The sequence below is a fragment of the Coenobita brevimanus genome, chromosome 39, assembly GCF_032717465.1.
Source record: "Coenobita brevimanus isolate Jiangsu-jjx chromosome 39, ASM3271746v2, whole genome shotgun sequence".
NCBI lineage: Eukaryota > Metazoa > Arthropoda > Malacostraca > Decapoda > Coenobitidae > Coenobita > Coenobita brevimanus.
Genome location: NC_136992.1, coordinates 27,497,318 through 27,514,075, shown reverse-complemented (window position 1 = coordinate 27,514,075; position 16,758 = coordinate 27,497,318). Strand labels below are relative to the sequence as shown.

The 16,758-nt window shown below is 40.0% G+C and overlaps 1 protein-coding gene across 1 annotated transcript in view; it reads left to right on the top strand.

Moving 5' to 3' along the window:
* ebo (exportin ellipsoid body open) overlaps positions 1 to 16,758 on the top strand; it is a 31,520-nt gene that overhangs the window by 5,876 nt on the left and 8,886 nt on the right. The window contains exons 5-14 of the mRNA XM_080270048.1: positions 2,234 to 2,451; positions 3,532 to 3,755; positions 4,319 to 4,549; positions 6,626 to 6,692; positions 8,694 to 8,873; positions 9,087 to 9,316; positions 11,975 to 12,064; positions 12,587 to 12,761; positions 13,629 to 13,766; positions 15,588 to 15,771. Of these exons, the coding sequence (XP_080126174.1) occupies positions 2,234 to 2,451; positions 3,532 to 3,755; positions 4,319 to 4,549; positions 6,626 to 6,692; positions 8,694 to 8,873; positions 9,087 to 9,316; positions 11,975 to 12,064; positions 12,587 to 12,761; positions 13,629 to 13,766; positions 15,588 to 15,771 (1,737 nt within the window). The remainder of the gene's footprint in view (positions 1 to 2,233; positions 2,452 to 3,531; positions 3,756 to 4,318; positions 4,550 to 6,625; positions 6,693 to 8,693; positions 8,874 to 9,086; positions 9,317 to 11,974; positions 12,065 to 12,586; positions 12,762 to 13,628; positions 13,767 to 15,587; positions 15,772 to 16,758) is intronic.

Genomic DNA, 16,758 nt, shown 5'->3' with positions numbered 1-16,758 from the left:
AATAGAGAACGTAAATAGAAATGTGAATGAGTTGTATTATAAGAATACGAGTATATATACTAGGAGTAATGAAAGTGATAGTGTCACTCTAGCATGTATGAATACTATGAGTTTTGAGAGTGAAGGTGAAAGTGACATTCACTCTCAGTGCTAGTATACAGGACGAGAAAGTGAATGCTACGTATTTTACTGAAAGAAATTGAATGCCTACAGTGACAATAAACTACTATTACTGAAGGAAACTAATGGGTAAAGACTGTAGATATATATAAGTGTTATATAGTAATAGAAATATAAACTGTGAGTGTTTTTATGAATAATAAATGACAGAACACCAGCGGCAAACTAGCGCAAGTGGGAAGGTCATACGCCCTCGTAATTTTCATTGCTTTCACAGTGTTTTTTTTTTTTGGAGTATGGATTCCAAATTATTTGAAAATCATAGAATAGTGTTTCTAGTGATAATATCAGGCTGTGGTAATCATATTACGAGTTGTTGGGAAGTGTAAAGTGGAGACTTCGTTACCCAACTTCAGAGGTCTCCACAAGTCCTACGGTACTGAACGAAGGCTCAACAAACACTTCAGGAGAAAGCTGAAGGTATGTACCATAAGCATATGTGATTTTAATATTCTAGGACTAATAACTGATTTTTGGCAAATATTTTTAAGAGAGTCTGTCGGAGCGCGAATATGCCCGCGGGATCCACAAGAAAAAGCAAAACAAGCCTGCGGTTAAAGGGTTAATAAATATAATGGTGATCTGCCAGTTCTCACAATGTGCAGGGCCAGTTGCATGGGAAAAATTGTGATATAGTACAGGTAAGCCCTTAATTCACGCGAGGGTTAGGTTCCCAGACCCTTCGCGTACGTGGTAAATTCGCGTATATGTTCTGCCCTTGTGTGCACATAATCACGCATGTCTGTTAAGTATATTACATCTGAATAATACTGTTTATGCACTACATACACCTTACAAACTAGCATAAAGTATGAAAAACAACAAAACTGTAAGAAATTTAAAACTGAAACCTGACAAGCACAGGCGTAGGTGGAGACACTTTAGCAGGCTGGTGCACTAGCCCTCACTGCCCCCCGTATGCTACATTCTGCCTTCTTTATTGTATGAACAGTTGACTCATTTACCCCAAACATACGGTTCCAAGACAATTCACAGGCGTAGGTGGAGACACTTTAGCACAGTCTGGTGCACTAGCCCTCACTGTCTCCCGTATGCTATGTTCTGCCTTCTTTATTGTATGAACAGTTGACTCACCCCAAACATATGGTTCTGAGACATTTCACCATCAAGTCAATTCATCGTCAAAACATAGACGTTTCCCCGTCATTCTATTAATATACTTATTATTGATTAATTAATACTTTAATAACTAATTTTCAGGGGAATTTTATAACTCATATAAGTAAAAAACTAATGTACTGTACTTGCTAAATAAACTGGTATGTAAATAAATGACGGGGGATCGTCCTGACGGAGAATTGTCGCCGACATTCCTCCCTGAAGTTTGTCCAACACTTTAACTTTCTCTGTCAGCAACATGTCTTTACGAGTCAGTTTTGGTGTGTTACCACATGCATCACTAGCACTACGCTTAGGCCCCATGTTGGCAAACAAGGCAAGCAATCACTGGAAGGCAGAAAAATAAGCCACAAATAACGATTTGCCAGTCACGCATGGTTCGACCGTCGGATTCAAACTGACTGTGGTGCGTGGTAGACCGACCTCCCACACACACGTACACACACACACATACATATATGTATGCACACGGGCAGCAAGTAGGCATTTTTATATTTTATTTATTTCTCCTGTATATTAGAATTATTTATTTGAATAATTTTTTTTTTAATTACTGTACGAAAAATTCGTAGATAACCGAAATCGCATGAAAAAAGTTCGCGTGAATTAAGGGATTACCTGTATTTTGAAACACATCTGCGTCTTGAAACAAGGATTGCCTTTACTCGCGTATTTGCTGTGTGTCGTAAAAGTTCATTAACCTGTGAGTCATCATCATCATCATCCAGACCAGTGAAGTCATATTTCTATATCGTCCTACCATATTACAATTTTATATTGTTTGGAATAGATTTTTCAAATTGAAGTTGTCACATAATGATGATGTTGATGATTATGATGGTGATAATCATAATGATCGTGATGTTAAATTGATAAATGTATCATTAATGTGCCTTTTTTGTGTTGTTGCCAGGGACACTGCTAAGCAACATGTTCCACAACCTGGAGAGCAATAGTAGCATGCGTGGTGGGTGGGTGTTGCCTCCCCTCGACACAGAGAGTGAGACCGTGGCTGCACTCTCCCTCAACTGCCTCACACATCTCTTCTCATGGATTCCCCTTTCATCACTCATCACACCACACATCCTCAACACTATATTCCTCTTTGCCTCTCTCGGAGCTGACCCACAGGTAGTGTCTCAGGTGTGCTTGGCATCTCACATATGACTGTTATTGGTTTGTTTTATGATTGACCATCCTGATACATGTAGGTCTTTTCACATGATGGCAGCGCTCCATGGGCCACAGTCTTGAGCCATTTCCCCACTCAGTACCCCATTCTGGAGGTCTTCACCGATAACCTTATCATTTTCCTTGTTTTGCCTGTAGATGTTTTTCCCTCCACACCCATGCCTGTGACTTTCATTAACCAGTAAGCCTCCCCCATCTTTTCAACATGTCCAAGCCACTGCAGACTACTGGATTGCATCACTTCTGTAATATCTCATAAGTTAAATCTTTCTCTTGCAATGCAGTGTTCTTAGTTGTCATTCATAGAAGCTCCATGCATCCATCTCAGCACAGCAAACCCTCACATTAACCTGCTGTAAATGTTATCCCTGCGACAAATTTTTCTTACCTTACCCTCATATATGTAGGATCTTGATTGTTTATGTATTGTACCTAGTTATTAGGTATTCATAATTGCAGACATATGTACGATATTTATTCTCTCTTAGTTGTATATTATTCTTTGTACGGTAATTACTTTTCCTTTTTACCGTTTATTGCTTGCCTGCAGATGATGGGTCTGCTTGGTCAGACAGACTGGGGTAGCATAGTAACAACAACAGAAAACTTCCATCTCAGTTGTTCTGCATTGCTTGCATTCTTTTTCCCCATTAATAGTTCTCCTGCAGTACCTTCCCTGTATGTCATTACCTGTTGTTCATTGGACCCCTTGAGCCTACAGATTTTTTTTTTTTCTTCAGTGGCCAATGCCAGATAATTTTCATTCATCCTAGTTGAGGTATGTCAATATGTAGGGAGTTGAAAACAATCTCAGTGGCCTTTTCAGTCCAGGGACATTTTTTTGTGTTATTCTGAATAATGTCAGACAGTTTTATTGACCTTACATAATATATTTCTAGGTAACTGAGACACTGTTAATGTGTTTTTACCGTCTCTCTTCTGCTCTGAGATTGTGTGTGTATGTTCTTCCTAATTCTTTTTAAGTTTCTCCACCATTACATCTTCCTGATATATGGACAGCATAACCGTGTGCACAACGGGTCCCTGGAGAAGAACTCAGCACCGGGGGAGTCTTTGGGTGTCCTGGCCATGGGTGCCATCAATGAAATCATGAGCAAGAACTGCGTCCCCCATGATTTTGAGGACTTCCTTCTCCAGATGTTCAGAAACACATTCCACCTCCTGCAGCGCCTGGTGAGAGACGAGCCCAACACAACCTCGCATCTGCAACTCCTTGATCCTAGGTTAGTTTTAGTGACTGGACATAAATGAACTCATAATAAATGTGTCATTTGTTTTAATGCCCCTTCCCCCTGCCCCCGCTTTTTCTTTTTTCTGTTAAGACCACAGTAGCTTTATTACTGTATGGAAATATTACCACCGAAAGTTTCATTGATATCATTAAGTCATTGTCAGGTCCCACAATTTCTGTCCTGCCTATATATGACCAGATTCTTTAACCCCAAAGGAGGTGGCCAGTAACAAATTGCCTCCACATTGCCCTCCCCTCCACTGTCAGGCAGATCTGTCTCCATCCCACACCACTCATTCACATACCTCTCCACTCCATTTCACTAGACATGCTGTTGCTTGGCTCATCCTGTCATGTGTTTCTCATTCCATGCTTTCTGAGCCCTGGCTCATTAATGGTGATGATGTCATTTAGGGAGCTGTAGTTGCTTGGTTGTTAGCCTAGTTAGATTTGCAGATTCTGTGGCTTTTTGTTGATGTTCACTTGTATAGGTTTGAGAACAAGTTATATCTAGACTACCAGGTATTGCATTTGCTTCCACTGTTTTTCTTTCAGCTACATAGACAAATTCACCGAGTTCCTGCGACTTTTTGTTAGTGTACACCTGCGTCGGTTTGAAAACAACTCACAGTTCCCCGTGCTGGAGTTCCTGGGTCTGCTGTTCCGGTACACCTTTCGGCAGCACAGTGCGGAGGCGTACTTCAACTGTCTCGATGTGTGGGGTATCTTTCTGGACCACCTCTCAGCCAAGACGCATGTATCTCAGGACCAACCCACTCTTCCAAGGTAAGTTTCATTTTATTTTTATATTGATTTTATGTATCCAGTATTAGTACTTTATGTACTGTGTTTTCTGTATATTTGAGCTCATAGCCCTCATTAAGTCTGGAGAGTGTTCCAAAATATCAACTTTCTCCATATAATTCACATTCCAACTTAGATGAAAGTAATGGTGTGGAGAGACACCATGAGGCTTATGGCTTCAGTGTTCATCTCCACAACTTAGCCCTTTGAGCCCGTGGTGGATTATTCACTCACTGTTTTGGGATACAAGGCCACTGCATCATTGAGGTTACCGCAGTTGACGCTCGAGGTGTACCTGAAACACTCATTTTGGCTACTAGCCCACAAAGGGTAGATGGACCTCTTGAATCAGGTGGTGCCAGCTGTCTGCACCAGGATTCAAATACTGGCAGTATTGGGACACCAACTTTATAGCTGCCAATGTTAACCACTCGGCCACCACAATAATAGCAATTTAGAGGAAACTATCTAGTTAGCATTGACATAGTCATTATCATCTCCAATGCTTTGCTCCCATTCTGATGTAAATACCCCATACATTCACTACCCTGTTACATTTTAAAAGGATGAACTGCATCAGGTGCACATAAAAATTTGATAACCATTTGATGGATGCCCTTCTGTATCTCTTAACCCTTGGTATTTTTGTTGTATTCATGGTATTCCTAGATTATTTTACTCATAGGAGACTTCAGATTGGAGGGATTTAAGTTTTCATTAACCCATTCAGTACCCTGGCCATTCAGTACCCTGGCACGCCTGTAAATTGAGTAGTCATTTGGATAGAACACTGATGTAATAGAAAAATATGTCATGGGATTAAAGGGGTTAAGTAAAACATCTGCCAGCCTCTTCACTTAAAATGTGGCATTGCTAAGTATGTAAAATATCTTGAAGGAGAAAAATACTCAGCTGTATTATAAATACAATACAGTAAGTTTCTATTGTAAATCACCTTTTTTGACAGTTGCATTGCTATTAAATCTTCTGTAAATTATATAAGGTGCTATCCAAAATTTTCCGGACTGGGATTGTGACGCCTGAACAGGTTGTAGTAGTGCGATTCTCCTCTAGGTGGAAGTACTAACATGCTTTGTGAGTCAGTGTGCCACACAGCTAGGTGGACCTGGGGATTGACGACGTTCATTTGTTTGCTGTTGTGCACGTATTGTGTGACGATTTTCAGGATGGATATAAAAAAGGAACAGCGAATTTGCATCAGATATTGTGCGAATCTCTGGAAAAATGCAACAGAGACCATGGCAATGACTCAACAAGTGTTTGGCATGCAATTTCTTGGTCAGACAGCCTCATCAAGGACCCAAAAGGCCAAACAGGTGAAAAGCAATGTCAGGAGCATGCTGATCATTTTCTTTGACATGAAGGGGATTGTGCACAAAGAATTCGTCCCAGCTGGCCAAACTGTCAATTCCAACTTCAACTGTGATGTTTGGCGACAACTGCGTGAAGATGTGAGAAGGCCACTCCCTGACCTTAGGCCACTTCACCATGACAACACCCAGGCTCACAGTGCACTCTGCACCCAAGAGTTTTTGGTCAAGAACAACATGGCTATCGTCCCCCTTCCTCCTTGCTCGCTGGATTTGGCCATGTGACTTCATTCTTTTCACGAAAATGAAGATCATGCTGAAAAAGCATTGTTTTGATACCAATGAGGACATCCAAAAGGAATAGCAGCTGGTGCTCAACACTCGAAAAGGACTTCCAAGGAGTGCTCCAGCAATGGAGGAAGCACTGGGACCAGTGTATCAGTGTGCAAGGGAACCACTTTGAGGGTGATGGCAGCCAGTAGGAGCTATGGTGAGTTTTCTGTTTTATATAGCATTAGTCCGGAAAATTTTGGATAGCACCTCATAGAAATCTTGTTACTAAAGTTTCATTGCTGTCTTTAAAGCTGATATGCCAGTTCCTTAAATTTACATGGAGCACATCCCTGACTTAAATGAGGTCCATCCATATTATATTTCATCAAATGTGCAAGCTCAATAATATTCCTTGTGCTTTTGATAATCCTCTTTGTTTTATGTTGTTTTATAGGTATGAAGATGCTTTGATATCACTGGCAAGGGGGATTTTGCACAAAATACAACTACGGCACAATCAGGTAAGCACATAATCCTGCTTATTGCAGATAAAAAGGTTTTCAGTTTTGTTTCTTGTAGTGTTGGTGCCGGGTCGTCTTGTTGGTTAACCTGCCCCATCCCGACCACTTTTCCACCACTGACTCCCCCCAATCCCGACTATTTTTGGGCTCAAACCTCCACTTTTGGTGAGAAACATCGAAAATTCATAGAGAAATCGCTCACCTGAGGTTTAAAATACTCGATCCAGGTAGGAGTACCTCCTTACCTTACAGGGTTTTCTATCAGGCTGGCTGCAAAGAAAACGAGTTCTGTGGGAGGATAACTATTCCACACCACTCATAAACGGTATTTATTTATTTATTTGGTACGAATTTATATGTAGTACGAGAGTATATTGGTTTTCTATCTATATCTATCTATAGCCCGACGCCCTAATCCCGCAAAGGGTGGCCGCAGACAAAACGCCTCCAAGTCACTCTGTCACCCGCCATTTGACTCCCCTCCCCCCAACTCACCCCCCCCTCCCTCATATACCTCTCAACTCCATCCCTCCACCTGGTTTTCAAACGGTAATACTGTCTAGGCATTATAAGCATTGTTTCACTCACTAACTCATCACCATTCCTGACCTTTTTTTGCCACATTACCTGATCATCATTTCTGACTGTTTCTTCCTCTAATGTTTGTCCTCCACATTGTCATCGATTGGGGAATCACTCTGGCCCTGAATTTCGTACCGTGGCATGACATGGCTTTACTGGCCAGGTCACTGATAACAGGTGAACTGCTGAGAAAAGGGCATGCAGGGGGGGGAGGAGGTCATGCTGGGTAAGGCATTGTCCCTGCCTGGCATCTTGTAGAGGAAGGTGTCCCGTGTATACGTGCCAAAAATCACTCGCGAAAATTGAAAATTGTGCAAATTAGGGACCTTGCAATTGATTCGCATTTATGTACATCGACGGGATTGGCAGTGACAAAACGTGTGGACGTTAATTCACTTCGACGGGACGCCGCGGGTTAAAATGCCTTCATCAAAGTGATGGCCTTATCAGAGTGTAACTGTGGATTTAATCCCCAAGAGGTAACTGGCTATTTTTTTTAATCATGTAATGCCACAACGGGAAGTAGACTGTTCACCCACCCTTAATATCTTTGCTGCATATGGTACACTTGGGTATTTTATTCAGACCAGCACCAGAAGATTACACAAAACTATACTCCACACCATCCATCTTGTCCATAGAGTCACACATTCTCATAACAGTCATCTCTAACTAACCATTTTTTTTTTTTAATTGGTGGTATGGTAATTGTGTCATGTTCATATTTATTTATGAGTTTAATACACACCATTAATGAATCTTGGATGATGGCATAGAGGGTGTGGCCCTGTGGACAGGTTAGTTGGTTCACAGTATAGGATTTTTTTTTTTTTTTTTTTATTTAATGCATGGAAGAAGGAAATAAACGTGAGAATATAGAAATACAGGTACTACATAAGGACACTGTTAAGATACGGAAAGTAGTTTGAATAGTAACAAACGCTACGGTGTATTTTCATGAAGTTGCCTTTGATTTGTTATCATCATCTGTTAGCTATAAGTAAGTCTGAACTATTGCTGGTGTATGGAAGGATTATTTGTTTCCCTAAGATTATCCCCCCCATTTTTTTCTCTCTCTCTCTCTATCATTTCACTTTCATGTCTCTTCATAAATTCCAATCTTTTACAGAAACATTATTATATTTTATAAACAGTTCTTTAAATTTATTGTCATGCAGTTTACATAATTTTAGAGGAAGGTGTTTGGTACAGGAGATATCAAGTATTTGCAGTATTGTAGTTCAAGGAATGTGTTTTTTCAATTACGGAGAAAGAAGTAAATGGTATTCAAGAGCATAGCAAGGTGTTGTATGTAAAATTGATAAGTAGCAGGTGTTAGAAAGCATCATAATGTGGCAGAATTATCTCCCAGCTGTTAAGCATGGTGAGCCGTTCTTTAAAGTAATCCATGGTTCTTAGGCTGAACTGGAGGAACTGGACCATGAAATCTGTGAGGAAATCAGTGAAAGTAGCGCGACACATTATGGAGAGGTTGGCACTAGTGAGGATGTCTCCGAGTGGCATTCATTCTTCACCCGCAACCTTGAGCTCATAGCAAGAATAGCAGAGCTTCTCCCTGACCAAATATTTACACTTGTGGTAAGATGATTTTAGATACTCTTCCAGTATAGTATAGAAATTTAGTTGTAGATAGATAGTTGTGTGGTTATTAACACTCCACCCTTAAGCTGAATATAATGATCTGCTGTTGACTACAATAAAACAACAAAATACCATAGTTGATTATCTTCATTGTCTATTAAAAACTGTTTATACTCATCCATTTACAAAATGCTGGATCCATCCCTGCAGTATGAGCCATGGAGTGATGCCACCAAGTTGTACCTGAGTCTGCAGTCCAATATGGTGGAGCAGAATGGTCGACGACGATTAAATATTTCAGCCGAGCATGAGTGTCCGCGTCTACACTGCCTCCTGCGTGACCTGTCTTCCCTCCTGCAAGCGGTGGGTCGGCTGTCCACACTCTTCTTGGGTGAACAGCTGCCCAAGCGCTCCTCCACTGCCATCCAAGTCATTGAAAAGTGAGTTTGGGATGTACTGTACTTAGTTGTTGCATCATCATAAACACCTTCCAAACTTCTTTCCGATTCAAGTATGGGGTGAAGTATAAAGGTGTAACACTTCATTAGTTCGTTTGTCACATTTTTCATCCATCTGTCCATCATTCAGTCCTTTATTTCCCCATAGGAGTATAAATAACTGGGGCTAGATTACTGTATTCAGTCCTGACAGTTTAGGGGCGAGTGACCTGTCACTTGCCTGATTAACATTACATGAACCATAAACTTCGGCCCCAATTCTGGGTAAACTCCTAAATGTCACATTTGGTTGGAGTGCCTTAAACCACTAGACCGTCACGTGTCTAGCTATTATCATCATCATCATCATCATCATCATCTAGTTGTTATACAGAAATATATACAGTATATTCTCATATTGTTCCTTTTGAGGTCCAGCATGAAATAATGAAGAACAGATCACCAGTCTACTTCTCTTGGTGCCATTACGTGGCTAAAACTTCCTCTTATCTCATCAGGATTGAACCCTTGACACATATTATGACTGCCATCCTGGCTGGGTGAAGTATGTACTGTACTGTTACAAACAATCCACTGCAAGCTTTGTGTCATGCTTTCCAAATTTCTGATTTCATCCTGGATATCAGAGTATCACTTCCTTGTATAGGCTATTCGTTTGTAGTGTGCTTCATATTGATATCACTTAACAATTTTCATGTAATGCTTGTAGCGCTGTGGCTCAGTGGGTTAGAGCGCTCCGCTCTGACCGAAGGGTCGGAGGATCGAATCCACCCAAGGGTCATTGGTAGACATCAGGAGGGGCATCCGGTCATAAAATGCTACACGCTCCAGTACAGAAGTCCTCTACCCAGGGGCAACGCCTTAGCCCTTCGGGGATACCTGGCGTAAAACCAAATTATTTATTTTATATTTATAATTTTCATGTAATGCTTCTGTCAACACAGTTGGCCAAGAAGTATTGGCAAAGTTTTAACCACCCTTGCTGAGCTGCAGGCCTCATATGAGGCATAGTTTACATTGGTTATAAAGCAGTGATTCAGGGGAGGTAAACCACCTTCCAAAGAATCAGCCTGGCAGGTGTTGATTGTAGTAAGACAGTACACATGCAGTAGGCACATGGCATGGGTTGCATCCCCACCTGCAACCTGGTTGTCAGTGGATTGGTTCTACCTCACAGTGATGCTTGAATGACTTAATAAGGGTGGAGCATGCATGTGGGTTGCATTTATTGTGGGATGATAAAAATGTACAGGGTTGAATGATGGGGTAAATTCAGGGATGGTTGGAATTTATTGTTCTCATGTGCCGTAAGCGACTGGTCATTCTTTCCCTAAATGTCTGGGCTTAATAGGCTATCCCTGGAACAGTAAAGATATAATGGCACAGTATTAATGGTGGTGGTTGAATGGTGAGAGAATTGTACCGTGGCCTTTTTTGCAGAGCAGTCCATTGATGGGCCATAGCATTAATAGCTTGTTCATTCCTGAGTTTGTATTCTCTACTTCCATTCCTTAATTACCTGTCTTTGCTATTACTGCACCAAGTTACTGAGATCATCCACTATTTCACCTCTCTTTTGTCAGTCCCAAGCACATCATATTTTGACACTGGTGTCCAATTTAACCCTCTCAGGAACAGTGATGCAAATTGCATCATATCAGTGTTGGGCTGAAGAGTAACCAGTGATGCATTTTGTGTCATTTTGGACAGAAATATTCACCAGAAATCAAGTTTTCATCGGAAATGTGTCAATCTTGGTTTCGTCATAGAGGAGTGTATGGTTGCTTAGGGTAAGCATTTGACAGCACTGTCTCATCTATTGTATGGTTGCCAAAGAAGATAAAGCAATCATGTCTTGTTTGCGATTTTCTTAGTTTTTGGTGATTTTCTCAAAAACTGTTGGTTGTAAAATTCTGAAAATACCATGAGAAAGCTCATGAAATTCTACTGTACATCTAGACACCTGCTTTGCCTTTGAGTGGTGCCATCAAAATTTTTCAGTAGGATGGCTGGAATTCTTTTCGAAGTGATTTTTACCCATGATCAGTTATTCTCACTGCATTTTTGTACTTTCACTCAACAGTTTTGTGCATTTTTATTTGCTTATGTTGTAGTAGAAACACTACCGAAGATGATGGTATATTATTTATGCCAATATAACCAAATTCCTTGGCTAATTTGGCCATGGAACCCCTTTTTTTAGGCAGCTCCCTAAGCTGGTTTGTAAGCTTGGTTGTCAGCTTTGTTCATGCCACAGAAACCAATTGGAAATTACGGTTCCTTTGAGGGTTAATGATGTTATGGCTCTGTCTGAAATGTTTAGCCATTTGTGCCATCATTCGGTGAGGAGCTTTACCAGGTGTCAGCAATATCCTAGCAGTTTTATCTTATTCTTTACAGTTTTCTTGAGGTTTTTGTCATTTGCATCTTTATAGCAAATTTTAAGAGCAAGTTTTTACTTTTTCTCGGAGGGAAGAATCTTGCAGGCTTCATGCCTTTATTTCCCTCTTCGTTCCATTTAAAAAAAAAAAAAAAGGGTTGAGCAGCCATTACTTTACTCTTACCTACATTTGCTTTCAACCTCCCTAGTACAGATGTTCGCAATATTATCTAATGTGAAATGTGTAACTTCTTTTGCAGATTAGTTCAAATGGCAAATTACAGCACCGGTCTGAAGTTGTTCGAGGTTGAAACTGCTGTAGACGTTTTACATTCTGATTTTGTTGAAGTGTAAGTAAAAGGCATTTACCTGCATCTGTAAATTTAATGTTAACTGATATTCATCTATCTATTTATCTATTCATACTACAGATATAATGGGTAGGGTTGCAAGGGGCAGACTGGAAAAGACCTGGGACAGGGTCATAGAGTGTGACCTCAGGGATAAGTGATTGATTAGGGAGGCTACCAGAGATTGAGCAGCGTGGAAAGCTGCCATTCGGTGACCAAAGTTGATGCATGGAAGCATGTTGGAGCCTTTATAAATGATACAATGACGATGACAACAACAATGACGATGATGACGATATTATTTAAGAAATTAATTTTCTAGTTCCTCCTGCTTATAGTAACCATTGTGTGTAAAAGTTATTAGATTATAAAACACATTGCTAGCTTTACTTATTACTTTGCTCAGAGTACTTTTAAATAGGACTGCCTGTACTGTATTATTCTGTCTTTTACAGTCACACTCAGGTCACTTTTCCCTTATAACTAGAGCTGCTGGTATTACGTGCTGTGTGTCTCTTGCAGCCATGCACAGGTGTTATCAACGCTGCGTGCTTGGGTCCACTGGCTGTCACAGCTGTATGGGCAGCAGTTTGTGCAGGTTTACCCTGGCGGTACCCAGACACACCAGCACCAGGACACTTGCCACACCATCAACAAACAGATGCTTGTTGCCGCCACCAACGTTCTCAATGTTGGGGTAGGAATAAGAGGAATTTTATAAATATATTTCATCAACTGTTGGGAAGTGATCAGTTGGATTTGGCACTTGGCTTAGGTTAAAAAAAAAAAAAAACTTTGCTTTGTCTCTAACTGTACCTGTCCAGTACGGTTGTATTTGATCTATATAGGTTAACTGATCATTGACATACAGAATATTTATTGCCAGAGATGCGCTGTTCCTTCAGATAAGAACCTGTTCCCATAGACTTGTTGCAGATATATAGTCCTTCTTATATACTGCACTTTTTGACATTCTTGTTTGCTATCAAGTGCACAAAAATTTTCAGAAAAGTAAACATATTAAAATTTCATTGCGTCCTATAAAACTGATTTCTCAGTTTCCCCAGTTTTTGGAGCATGTATTGAAAATGTTATAGTATTGTGAACCACACTGCCAACATCTAGCAAAGACTTGTTGTACAAATGATCCTCATTGTTCGTCATGAGTGTTCCAAAATATCACAACTTTTTCATCATGCAGTTATTGGTGAAAAAAAATGGGAGAAAGCCAGCAAATAAGCTGCATAAATAGCAGTGGAGCTTTAATAGGTAATCATTGTTAATAATCAACTCTTATGGAGACTTAACTTTTCTGTTCAGTGACATTTTTGTCTTTTATTCTTTCTGCCACCAGACAGTATTACTTATCTTAGGCCAAACCTTTAGTAGTGAAAGGATTAATGAAGGCTAAATCAATCTCGTCCAATTTGAAAAGTCCATCATAAGCTGAATAAAATTGTCAAAGTCACAAGAGTAAAACAAAATGCATCACTGGACTGGAAGGGTTAAATATCTTGTAATTTAGTTAAGACTCATTATAAATACTTTCCCTGGCCATTTACAGGCACCTCCTCTGATTGTGAATTGTGGGGTGCAGCTGCTGCTGTCACTGTCTGTCATGGTGCGCTCTCCCATCGCCCTTGAGATGAACCAAGTCCAGTCACTTTACGTCCATGCTCCTGCCATTTCATCCGACATAAAGGTGGGTGTGTTTAGGTTACTTAAGAATCTCTTAAGTCATTATGCTTCCAGTTTTATGTCATTTGCAAAAGATGTGGAGTAAGAAAGTGTATTTATAGATGGTATGGTAATATGAAGAGACTGGATGTAGTTAAGGTGATGAAAATGGTGTGTAAGTGTGTGAGTGAGTGTGATGGTGGGAAGATGCGTAGTGGGCCAAGGTAAATGAATGTAGTAAATGAATGTGTGAAAATGAATGTTTTGGAAGTTGATGAGGTTAGGAGGTGACAGTGGATTAAATTGGTTGGATGAAGTACCATATGTATAGAGCAGCATATGACAGGGGCTGGCACACCTTTTTAACCTGATAGCCAGTGTGTTGACTTTGGCAGATAATGTGAAGCATATCCATGAAGAATAATGCCACTAAAAAGTAAGTGTACAGTAGATAGTTAGGCCTGTGAGGTGGTGTCAGGCAACTGAGATTTTGAATGCTGCATGAATGCCTTGCCCATTTCTGTGGGCAGGCTGTTGATAGTTCTCCAGCTTTTGTACTTTCTTAGTCTTTGTTTTCTGAACCCTACGTTACTGCATCTTTAGGTAGGAAGAAGGGGCATATGCCCATAGTCTTGAAACTGAGGGCCGGGGTTACCCTTTCCACACCCTGCTCAAAGTGGAAGCTCACACCTTCAACGTAAGTGGTAATCTTGAAAACGTAAGAGCGCACCCCTTCGTGTGGGTAGGCGCGGCAAACACTTGGTAACACTGATTAACTTAAAATTTAAAATCCTAAAATAAATTAAAGCATATGACAGTTTCTAAGTTTGACAGACAATATAATCTCTCAATGTTAGCAGTTCTTATCTCTTTTATTATTAAAGACTGGCATTTGTTCTTGAATACTCTGTACATGTGTATGCATACTGACTTTGGAGAACCTGTACCATAGGAAAAATGCAGTGTCAGGCATAACTTCAAAGGGGTTCATGCAGTCAGTAATAACCCTTCGAATACGCCTTGGCTGGTCATGTCGATTTTGACTACGTTTCTGCCCCATATGCTTGGTTTTGTCATTCACCCACCCAGAACCCCAAAATCCCACCAGTCCCCCAAGACACTAGGGGGAGGGGTTAATTTGAAAACCAATCACGAGCACCAAAAATAAAGGTCATATTCATTCAAATTTACACCAAATTACACCAGCAAAATATATTGCCAAGCCAAATGAAAATAGTGCAGACTTGTAAGAATTAACCGAACACAAACACGAGAGTTTGTAATTCAGACTGACTGGCTGTGCACGATCCATCTGTTTAGGTAGTACTCGGCCATTCTTTACTGTAGGAGTCATTTCATGAACTAATCAAACTAATTATAAAAGTATAACACACCATAATCGATACACAGCTTAGTGGAAATAGTGAAAAATAAAATGGAAATGGATACAGTCTCTCATCTTTGTTTTCGTCTTGTTGTAAATTAACCGTCTCAGGAGAAGCGGTGAGGTCTTTTAAAACGATAAAAATATTAAACGCTTCTTTTTTTCTTTACACGATGTTTTTACCTTTAAAATAAAATTCCCATCACACACACCATAGGGTCCTTCAAATTCTACGTAGTTTTCTTTGCACAAGGCTGCCATAATATGACGAAGGGGCATGCGAAGGGGTGTGATGTGACTCCCCTCGGATTCCAGTACTACGCTATGGTAATCCTCTGTTCACCAGGGAATGCTCTCCTTTTTGTGCTTTAAGATTACCAAAAGATACGGATAGGGCAGGATGAATAATGTTAAACTACCATGATTAAACTATAATATGTTTTAACCAATTAATCACTTCAGGTGCGAGGGCTGATCCTGAGAGCATTGGTCAATTTTCTACTCTTACCCTGGCCAAGTTTTGTAGTGGACCATAAGTTAGAAACAAGAAAGCATCACCTTACTTCCTTCATCAACTCTTTCACATCTGAGGTGCGGAAGATTGACGTCCAGGCACTGGCTGATGACAAGACAATGCAGGAAACCAGTAAGTTTAATAAAAGTAGCAGGTTCTGAGACACCTGTTCCAGTGGATCTTTTTCACTCTTAGGGCATGTTTGTCACTTTTCATCCTGATGCATTATGTCACAGAGATTCATCTGTGGGTAGAGAAACATGCAAGCGTCTCTCAGTGTGGGAGGATTAGCTAGCATATAAAAGTGAGAAGTAGGAGAGGTGAAATATTACTGTTGGTGATCTGTAGTCCTCAGTTGTATTGCTCATGCTTTAGGTGGCCATGAAGATTAAAAGAGTATTACTTTTAGCTTGTTCTGCTGCACATCTTTAGAAATCTTCGGACACAAATACACGTAGATTATAATAAGTCCTTGTTATATGTTACCTTTGTTACGTTCATTTTTGTAATTAGATTCACCATAAATTACATAAAGATTGCCTGTTAAATTTCCATTGCTACCTGCAAAGTTGATTTACTTGGTACTACTTTCCTGAATTTACAGTACCAGTTGTATGAAAAAAAGATTTGTTATTATTTTGGAAAATATCTCTGCTGTATAACAAGAACTTACTCTATATTTCTCTTTTTTTTTCACATACCTTTATTAATGTCTAAGCCTGTAAAGAGAAACATTGAATTCAAGTTTATTTCTCCTAGAAGATTAATATTATCAGAGCAAGAATAGCTTCATTATCCTTTAATCACCCACATAAAATTTATTTTGGTGCTATAGGAATTAGCATGTTGAGAGTGTGAATGGTGAGTGATAGAGTAGTGGGTCATTTTCACTGGGCATGTTGTTGATAGTTTTCCATCATTCTTGCTTTCAGGATAGTGGGTCTTTTTCACTGGGCATGTTGTTGATAGTTTTCCATCATTCTTGCTTTCAGGACCTTACCAAACCCTATCCATAAGTGGTGAAAAAAGATTAGGAAAATGATGTTATGATGATGATGAATATTATGGTACTAATGATGAATGATATAATGAATATGATAATGGTGTTGATGATGATGA